Genomic DNA, 10774 nt, shown 5'->3' with positions numbered 1-10774 from the left:
ATATAGATATTTAAAACTTATCATGTTCCAAATTAGAATTTAGGAGAAAAAGTATCTTTGAAAACAGAACTTTATTATACTTATTTTCAGGCAGATCAAGTCACTTTGATAGTCAATCAATAATCTTATTCAGCAAAGACAATACACTCATATTCTTTATCTTTTTGTCGTAAGATTTTGGTATAATAGAAAAGATAGTTTATAGTATAAATATAAGGCAACCTATAGAAAACAAAAATAAAAATCACTTACTTGATGTTATCAAGACAGCCTGATTCAGGTTTCAGTATAGCAGTATGATGAAACATTTTATATAAAGCAATCCCAAGGAAGATTACATTAAGCTGGAATGCAAAAGGTAGTGTTATGTAGCATAGTAGGAAAAAAAATAACAAATCTATTCTCTGTAACAGATGAGTTGTTCTGGGAAATTAGGTCTCACTACACTTTTAAAGGAATTGGATCATAGATGACTGCCTAGTGTTTTAGTAAAGGCAAGAAGCTACTTTTGAGAATTGGGATACTACTGAGTTACAAAGCACTACTATGCCTGCTATGCCAAATCACACAAATACAAAATCAGCATCAGCTGGAATGATGCTGTGGAAATTGTGAAACAATTCAAAGTCTAGTGTATGTCAAAACAAAAACAATACATTTTTAGGTGTGTTACTATTTCTACACTCTGAACATTTATCTAAATTTATTGTTTAGTGACATGTTTTCAAATACTGTATTACAAAAATGCAAATACTAAAATCAATATATTTTTGTGTAGCTAGTTCAAAAGGATTATAAAATGTTGGTTAAATTCTGATGCTACAATAAACTAGGACTAAAGTAAAGGGAACCAACCACCCGTGGTATTGTCATGTCACTGGAAATACAGAAAGCATAAAATTTAAAACAAAACAAAACAGAAAAACATAAAGCTCTGATGTAAACTTCATATATCACACACAGGTAAACTGTATAAAAAACCACATAGTGAGTTGCCCTTTACCACTTGATTAATTTATATATTCCACAACTTGGCAATAAAAGCGCTCCTGAAATTCTCTCAAAAATACATGTTCGTAATACTTTATCATTCATCCCCAAATCCAAAAAGTCTGCAAAATGAAAGTTATTTAAAAAAAAATCCATTCAGGGACCAAAAAGTCTAACATGAAGTAAATCTATGTGGTGGGAAAACCTAATTTGAATTGACATAAGGCTGTCCATGGTCTTTCCACTATTTGCTCTTACTTTTCCTTTTTTTTTTCTTTCTCTGTTGAAATATTGTATTTGATTACAGAGTGCTGCCTAGTCTCCCCTGTATTTGTTGATGTATTTGATTTTGGGTAACTGCCTATTCCTCAATAGGGTTATTGTGTATTATGCAGTGTATGTACCATATTACCTTTCCAAAGTCTGAAAACTTTCTGATTCCAAAATACATCTTGTCCCAAAGATTTCAGATAAGAAACTGGAGACCTATATTTATCCAAAGTCAATAGGCTAACATTTTATTCACAAAATGGATAGCAACTTTGTATTTTTAAAATGGTAAGTATATAAGCAATTACACTAACAGTTTTATCTAAATTAAGTTAATCCATTTTTTGAAATCAGAATATTATGGATCTAAAAACGGAAAAGGAAGCATAATTCCAGAATGTATGCCTAATGCGATTGTGCCATTCTCAAGTAAAGTGTTAAAGTTTTGCTTTTAAATTTTAAAGTTTTCAAGATTCATTTAAAAAACAAAGCTGATAGGAACAGTCAGGTGTTTTCCCACCTTTCTAAGTTCTATCAGTTCCCAATTCAAATTATCTAAAAGAAAAATAATGGAAATACACTGTTGTCAACCTTAGAGTCATCCCTGTTCAAATATCTATGAAACCAAATGGGTTATGTTGGATTGGACCCTTGAGTAGCTATAACACTCCATAAGCTTTTGTAAATGCATATTTTCTTTCCCACCAGTTTTGATTAACTATTTTACAACATAAAATAGACTATAATGAGTGTTTAATTGCTTGAATTATGTTGGGTCAAATAAGTACATGCTTTCCCCAAATTAACCTCTGTAAATTAAAGACAGTCAGAACTGGGATAGTGAAAGTTTTATATCTTGAGCTGGGAAACACATAGTTAATTAGGAATTCTTACCATAATTATCAAGGTTGCTGGTCCTATAAAACTCCAAATGAAGTAGGTGTCAAGTCGGAGCCAACATCTGCAATGAAACACAAGGGAGAGAAGGCATTCAAGGACTGGGTATGGGACATACATCAAGAGTGAGCGAGTGACAGAGAAGAATGTGAGCTGCAAAGCATTCCACTGGGAGACAGGAAATATTACATTGCTTGTTCATTTAAATGCTGAATTATGTGCTCAATTTCTGACAGCACTATTGATGGAGTAAGATAATTACCCCTGGAGGAAGCAGGAAAAAATGGCACTGGGCCTATTTGCTCAGGCCTTTTGTGTCTGTCATAGAAACTTAAAAAAAAAGAGAGAGAAAGAAAGAAAAAGCCATACACGTAGCCATTAAATCGAGGAGCTTTAAGCTATCCTTTTCTCTTCAATTATGGTACTACATAACCTGTCTATCAGCTGTCAGGCAAAGTGACATTTTCCTGTCAAGAAGATCTGAGGAAATGCAGTACAAAGAAGAAATAAATTTGGTATCAGAAGATTGAAGTTTAATTAGGTTGGGCAGCCAACCTTTGAGATTTCTGGAGTCTGAAAAAGTGCATTGTTACTGCTCATTCTTCTGGGGTAGCAAATGATCCTTAGCATCCCATGAAGTTGATTCATGACCCGGAAGTAAATTATTAATCACTTAATTTCAGCTACATTTAATACTCCCCCAATTCTTAAAACCTCTGGGAAATTACATTTTCATTCTTCAGGATGACAGGAAGACAAAATGGAAGTGACTAGTTATGAGAAAGATTAATGTACATTTTGAACAAATTACATTTGATGTTAAAAATAATATCTTGAATTATTTGCCATTTTGCTATAGTTGAGGCATAAGAAGAAAATAGCTCCAGTGGTAAATATTCAAGACTGGTTTGCTATATAATATAAACATGCAAATCCTAAGTACTCAAATATTTCTGTGATTATAAAAGTTACTTAACCCTAAGTAATAACGTAATAACAGAAAAACTGTCAAGGGAAATTAGAAATGACTATCAAAAAAGGAATGAATAAATACAATATTTTCTATTCATATGATGAAATGTTATAAAACAGTTAAAAAGGAGGAAGTAGATCTACATATGTCAATAGGATAAATAAAAAAAACAAACAAAGTTGGGGGCTGGGTGTGGTGTCTCACATCTGTAATAACAGCACTTTGGGAGGCCATGGAGGGTGGTTCACTAGAACCCAGGAGTTTGAGACCAGCCTAGGTAACATGGCAAAACCTTGTGTCTGCAAAAATTAGCTAGGCATGGTGGTGTGTCCCTGTAGTTGCAGCTACTCAGGAGGCTGAGGTGGTAGGATCACCTAAACCTGGGTGGTTGAGGCTTCAGTGAGCTGAAATCACAGCCCTGTGCTCCAGCCTGGGTGACAGAGTGAGACCCTGACTCAAAAAAAAAAAAAAAAAAAAGTTGAGTAAGAAAGTAAGGTACAGAATCTAAACTATATCAAATGTATATATAATATAGTGTGTTAAATATACACACACACAGACATTAAAAACTATACACAATACATTTTTGATGGATATATATATATGTTATTTTATTTAATGGGAAGAAAAAAAAATCACCAAACTCATGTTAGTGGTTGTCTCTCACATAAGAGTAGAGAGCACTAGAAGTGAACAAAATGGGCTTTAGTCATATGTTTTAGGTTAGTAATTACTGTTAGCAAATACACTAAAATGCTAACAGTTTTAATATCTGAGTAATGGAGGCAATGATGTTTATTATGGTTTTTAGCTTCCTTTACTTTGCTATAACTTTTAAACTTATTTTAAGAGCTAGATTTTTAAGCCAAAAAAAAAAAAAAAAAAATCTTGAACCAAAACAGGTTGCCTACAAAAAGCCCATTTTAAAACAATGAAGAGGCTGGGCACAGTGGCTCACCCCTGTTATCCCAGGACTTTGGGAGGTTAAGGCAGGAGGATGGCTTGAGCCCAGGAGTTCAAGACCAGCCTGGGCAATATAGTGAGACCTCATCTCTACAAAGTAAAAAAATATTAGCTGGGGATCGTGATGCATGCCTGTGGTCCCAACTACTCAGGAGGCTGAAGTGGAAGGATGGCTTGAGCCCAAGAGGTCAGGCTGTGGTAAGTCATGAACCCGGCACTTTACTCCAGTCTGCCAACAGAGTGAGGCTCCGTCTCAAACAAAACAAAACAAAATGAAAACGAAGTCTGGCCTTCTTCTATTAAGTTAAATACATGTAAACTAATTTCAGTAGAAGTACAATAGGCACTCTAAAAAGAAACTGACTACGAGTTCCCATTTTTTATGTAGACAAGATAATTCCTATATTCAAAATAAACACAATAATCCTGTTTGAAAAAATGCTATTAGTGAAGCAATCAATGTTTAAACACCACTGGTTTGTTTGGATAATTAGTTACCCTTTTGTTGTGGTGGTGTTCAAAAAACTTGGTCATATGAAATAGAAGTGTAGTGCTAAATATAAGCAGAAACAAACCAGAGAATTCAAGGTTGAAATATGAACATTGTCTTCATTCTGATCATAGGCTAGCTTGTCACCAATGTAATAAAAGAGAGAGAGATTGGGTGTATGTGTGTATGAGAGAGACAGAAAAAGAGAGAGCGACAGACCGGGGAAGAGAGAGAGAGAAAAAAGAAACTCTTGGGGAAGGAAGATTTTCAAAGGTCTGAGTTCTGAACAAATATCCTTTTTTCCCTCAGGGTAAAAACAATGAAGGAGGCTGGGCACATGGCTCAGGCTTGTAATCCCAACACTTTGGAAGGCCGAGGTGGGCAGATCACTTGAGGTCAGGAGTTCGAGACCAGCCTGGCCTACATAGTGAAACCCCGTCTCTACTAAAAATACAAAAATTAGCCAGGTGTGGTGCCTGTAATCCCAGCTAATTGGGAGGCTGAGGCAGGAGAATCTCTGGAATCTGGGGGCAGAGGTTGCAGTGAGCCAAGATCATGCCATCGCATTCCAGTCAAGGCAACAAAACGAGACTTCATCTCAAAACAAGAACAAAAACAAAAAAACAATGAAGGACGAGACCAAAACATGGACATTTTCCCAGACTAGATCAGACACACACACACACACACACAAACACACACACACACACACACAACTGCAGCCGCGATGAATGCTGCTGAAATTATGAGCAACAGATTACGAGAGTAATAATATGTTGTTAAGAATGACTTAATAATTATAACTCTCATTGTGTTTGTAGGGTGCAAAGCAAGTTTTTGAAGGCTGGAATCTAAGAACTAAAGACACGTTTTCAGAAAATGTTAATAGAGAAATGGTGTTTCCGATAATCTGTCTATAGAAGATGATTTTGCGAGAGTCTAGAGGAATCGTTAAAATATAGCCGCTGTGGGTGAGTATTATTAACAGTGGCTGGGGGACCTGAAGGGGAATTTTACGAGAGTATTAAGATAATCGTTCCCAAAGTGTGCAATACAAGGGTATAATAGTATCATTAAATTATAGGCTTGTGCAAAACTTGCTGTTTGAAAAATGATTCTCAGCTTAGCGTAAGACGCTTTATTGAAATATGTTTCAGCATAGGATATTTCTAAATGTAAAGGCATTTCAAAATGATTGATTTTGTATTCTTTGAAGAAAACAGTTTTCTTATCAGTTTGCAAGGAATAGGATTTACAGTTCTCCTTTTGGAGCTGAACAGGTGAAAGAGGCAGACATAAAATAAGTAAATAGTGTACTTACACAAAATCATCCCTCCATGAGGGCTGCTGGGCTTTCCTTTTCTGGAGGCTGTGTGGCCAAGAATTCCCTTTTCTAGATTTGAGTTGCCATATGCCACACGGCGTGCTGGTTGGTTTCTGGCCACATGCTGGCTTTCTCAAAGCCTTCTGTATTTCCTCCTGCTTCCTATTAAGGTACCGTTAAAAATTTTGCATGATTTCCTGGTCCCAGTTCACTGTGCCTATGTTAAAACAAGTGTCACTCAGCCTTTAACGTGGAGAAGAATATTACGTGGGGGGTATGTATACGATGCCTGAGAACATATATTCCTACCTCCAGAGGTTATAAGTGTGCACCATTCAGATGACATTTTAGATACAAGGGGTAAGATAGACACTGGTTAAGGTGAGGACAAAGCTAGAAGAACAATTTATCCACTAAAGACACACTGAAGCCAGTTGGTGGAATGTAAGGGGGGGGGGTTGACCCCGCTATTGAAGAATACAATTTATCTGAAAATTGCGCTTGTATCCATCTAGCAACATTTAGGTTGTTGAATATTGAGTAATTTGGATTGGCCATTCACATTTATTTGTGAGAGCGATATGGCAATTTGCTTCGTTTATAAGTGATGAAATCACATTGTCTATCATCTATACATGTACGTATTGTATAAGAAGTACTGTAACAAGAAGAGATAAGAGGACTTGAGAAGCAGGTGCAGTTCTGACCATCACTCATGTTTGAGTTGAGGCGAATAGTAAAAGACTTTTGATATTAGGTATATCCTTGTAATTCAAAAACACACTGTGTCATACTACCGCAGGAACCTTGACTTGACCGTCCTTTCATGTGTATCTTGGAATACAAATATGTTGTTGAAATTCATTTTGTGAGCATAAGGGGTAATTTTTTTCAAATAATAAAGAGTAACGACGATATTGCTAGCTACATGATGAAGTCTTAGCTGAAGTTATACAAGTTTATTGATGTGGTGAGAGGCGTGTGTTAACCCACAAGAATAAGTAGTCTTTTGTCCTGGTGAATTACTCTATTTCAAAATGATGGGTAACCAAAGTTTTTGTGGGGTAATGTAGAATAGCAATGAGTTTGTTTCACTTTCTTACAGGATGCTAAATCACAGACCTGAATTTTCTTGATGAGTATTGAAGTGTAACCAGGTAAACGATCGTTGGCTACTATGTAGATCATGAAATTCACAAGGCTTAATCACTAGCAAGTTGTTTATGAGAATTTTTAATGTATGTACTAATATCCTTTTCTCTGTAATATTTGCGTGACCTGTGCGTATATTTGTCAGAGTATAGGTAGTTTAGTAGTGTAACTAGGATTAGTAATATTTATATGTAATATTATAAATATATATTTGTGTATTGATGCATTATAAATATATTTGCATATAAATATAATATTCATATTATATTTATATATATATCTGGCAAGATTGAGAGAATAAGAAAGGAACAAACTGGACAAGAAAGAAGGACAAGAAGAGAAAAAAGGGACAGGTATATACATCGAGTATAATAAATCTAGTCCTCAGTTTATTGCATAATATGATTGTTAGGGATTTTTTAATGCCATTTTCATCACAGCACATTCATACAGCTAATATTGAAATACTTTGCAAGCAAGTACATGAATTTTAAAAAAAGGCTGGTGGAGTGATACAGGGATGCAGTGAAATCAGTGGTGGCCAAGACTAGCATTTGAGGTTCTGCTACAGTTTTGATCTTAGAATTAAACACTACCTCTAATATATCAAAAATAGATTGTGTTGTCTTTATTTCCTCAACATGTTATAGTTTTAAAAGAGTTTCATTATTTTTTTCAGCAAAATGCATACTACATTCTATGATGGACTATAAAGGTAAGAATTATAACTATTATAACTTATTAATACTACTAAATGTTGAGTGATTGCCATGGTCTCATCTTCAGATGATATCATAAGAATTGTGTACAAGAAGCCCCTGTGACACAAGTTTACCTATATAACAAACCTTCACATGTACCTCTGAACCTGAAAGGTAAAAACAAACAAACAAACAAAAAAAAACAAACAAGAATTGTAATCACTACTCTAGTGAATGGTTGCTTTTTAATACAATCTATTTTATAATTAAAAGCAATGTTGCTGATCATGTCTGTATTTCTTCATTTGTATCAGCCAAATAATAGTACCAGTAATAATAAAAGTTCTAATTTCATAAATGCTTATCTATGCTAGTCACAGATGTCTAGCATATGCTTTACATATATACATATTGTTTATATACAAATATATACTTTATGTATATACATACTCTGATTCATAAATACACACACACACACACACACACAGAGTTTCACACATTGGAAGAGTCTTGCAAGGTACTTATAATAACTCCCACTATACGGATTAGGAATGTGATACTCGGGTAAACTACCCACAGACACACAGATAATAAGTAGTTGAGACTGAATTTTATTCTAGTCTACCTGACTCCAAACTCACTGTGGCTATTAGATGTTTCTCCAGAGAATAAAGATATAAATTATACAACAACTAAAGGTGTAGCTTGGTTGATAATTAAAAATTCTCAATGAGTAGGTGAGAAATTTATATGCTGTATATAATGCACAGATTACTGAAACAGTTCTCAAGTCAAAATATCAGATCTTTCTAAATATAAGGTCATCTCGATGTTAGCGAAACTTTTAGTATTATTAAACAGCTTCACTGCAATATGATTTATATATCACAAATCATTTATTTAACAGAGTATAACTCCAAGGTTTTTAGTATATTTAAGAGTTGTGAACCCATCAGCATAATCTAATTTTACATTTTCATTTTACCAAAATGAAACTCTGTACCCACCAAAAGTCACTCCCCATTTTCGACCTCCCACTGCCCTACAATGACCCATCCACCCTCTTCCCAATCTTAGCAACCACTATATTTTCTGTCTTTAAAGATTTGCCTATTCTGGACATTTTATATATATGCGAACATATAATATATAGTCTTTTATAACTGGCTTTAGTCACTTAACATAATAATTTTAAGGTTTATGTATTTTATGGCATGTGTTAATACTTCATTTTTATTGCCAAAAAAACACTCCATCATTTAGGTATTTTACATTTTAACTTTTCATCAGTTGATGGACATTGGGTATTCCCATGTTTTGGCTAACATAAATAATGCTGCTATGAACTCTTGTATACAAGTTTTAACGTGGTCCTTAGTTTTTATTTTTTAGTTTTTGATAAATACTTAGGAGTGGAATTGCTGGATCAAAACTATGTTTAACATTTTGAAAATCTGTGGAACGAGTTTCTGAAATAGCTAGCTACACCATTTGACACTCCCATCAGCAATATATGAGGGTTCTGATTTTCCACATCTTCAACAATGTTTGTCACTATGTACTTTTTAATGTAGCCATCCTAATCAATAAAGTCATGATATATTATACATGATGCTCTAGATGTCTAATGATAGCTGTGGAAGTTGTTACACTTCTTTAATTCCAATAAGAACTCAGGTCCAATATTCAATTTTAAGTCTAGCGTTTCATTGCATTTTAAAAATAACAGCACAGTGGTCCTGATGATCTCTGACATAGTTCTAGTATGGATAACTTCTTAATAGAAAAAAATTATGCTCAACCCAGAATTCTTGTATATATGATGATAATTTTACATGTCCAATCAATCATTGGCTTTCTGGATGATAAAATGATGACACAATAACCCTTCAGCATTTACTACACATACACATAAAATGCTCTTGGCCTTGAATAAAATAGTATATAAACATATACATGTACTCCCTGTAGACATATTGAATGACGACCTTCATATGTCAATAACAAATACTTCTCCATTATCTGTACTATTTCCTACTGGCCAAGCTATAGTCAAACACACCTGGTGATAATATTACAGCAAGGCAGATGCTTTATCTCAATGAAATGTTATAAGAACATTTTATAACATCATATAATAATTGCTCAGAAAAATACTCCTTAAGTGAAAATATGATTTTCTATGAATTTGAAATGCTAAGGAATTGTGAACAAGGTAATTAAATAAATCTATGCATATAACTTGCAGGTACCATCAAGTTCAATGTTCCTTAACTAATCTCTTTCTTGAATAATACTCTAATCTGATATCTTTAAAAAATCTATAATCACTTTTCTACCTACACGATTATGCTGGTTAGATGATGAAGTGAAAATAAGGAAGTCTGGGGTCTTTTAACTAAGAGAGGAGAGATCACCCCTTTTAGAGATACTCTTAAGCTAGTGAGCTGGGAAGACAAATGTAAAATTTAATAGATAATTTACAACAATTTTCAGATCATAAAATTTGATTTCAATTATTTTTAACAGCTTGGCTATTCTTCTAGTACTCAAGAATATTCTGATCGATTATAAATGTTCATGACTTCATCCACATATTTAGAAACCACTCATCAATTTTTTAGCCCAGATTTTCTCTCCTAGACAATTCTCTGGGCTTAACCCCTTCCCAGTGTCCTCTCTCCCTCTTCCTGGTACCCACTTCTAATTCCTTCTTCCAATCGACTCATGATGGTAACCACTGCTTTTCCATACATGAGATTGAGTGGAAAATGCTATAAACTATCAATGTGATTTTTTCTTTAAATAAAAATTTACTGTTCAAACAGTTTGCATGCTTTGGTAATATTGGAATAATTAAAGTTTAAATGAAGTGATTAGTTTCAGGTCATAAAACCAAAGTATTTAGCACTGAATTTCCAAATCTGTCCCATTTGAATTATTGTTAAGTCAGTGCCAGCCTTCGCTATAGTTTTCTTCTGACAGTATCATATTGATGTCATCCCACTGAATAT

General features: G+C 34.2%; 1 protein-coding gene across 1 annotated transcript in view; it reads right to left on the bottom strand.

Moving 5' to 3' along the window:
• Positions 1–252: 252 nt before the first annotated feature.
• The window catches only part of LOC108542669 (adhesion G protein-coupled receptor L3), a gene marked incomplete at its 3' end in the record, with an annotated part of 115669 nt that continues 105147 nt past the window's right edge, over positions 253–10774 (bottom strand). Inside the window, exons 12-13 of the mRNA XM_017892774.1 lie at positions 2155–2221; positions 253–344 (exon numbers count right to left, since the gene is read on the bottom strand). Of these exons, the coding sequence (XP_017748263.1) occupies positions 253–344; positions 2155–2221 (159 nt within the window). The remainder of the gene's footprint in view (positions 345–2154; positions 2222–10774) is intronic.

Source organism: Rhinopithecus bieti, unplaced genomic scaffold (genome assembly GCF_001698545.2).
Source record: "Rhinopithecus bieti isolate Rb0 unplaced genomic scaffold, ASM169854v2 scaffold_20169, whole genome shotgun sequence".
Classification (NCBI taxonomy): Eukaryota; Metazoa; Chordata; class Mammalia; order Primates; family Cercopithecidae; genus Rhinopithecus; species Rhinopithecus bieti.
Note: the sequence above shows the minus strand (reverse complement) of the source record. Positions and strands in the feature narration are given on the sequence as shown.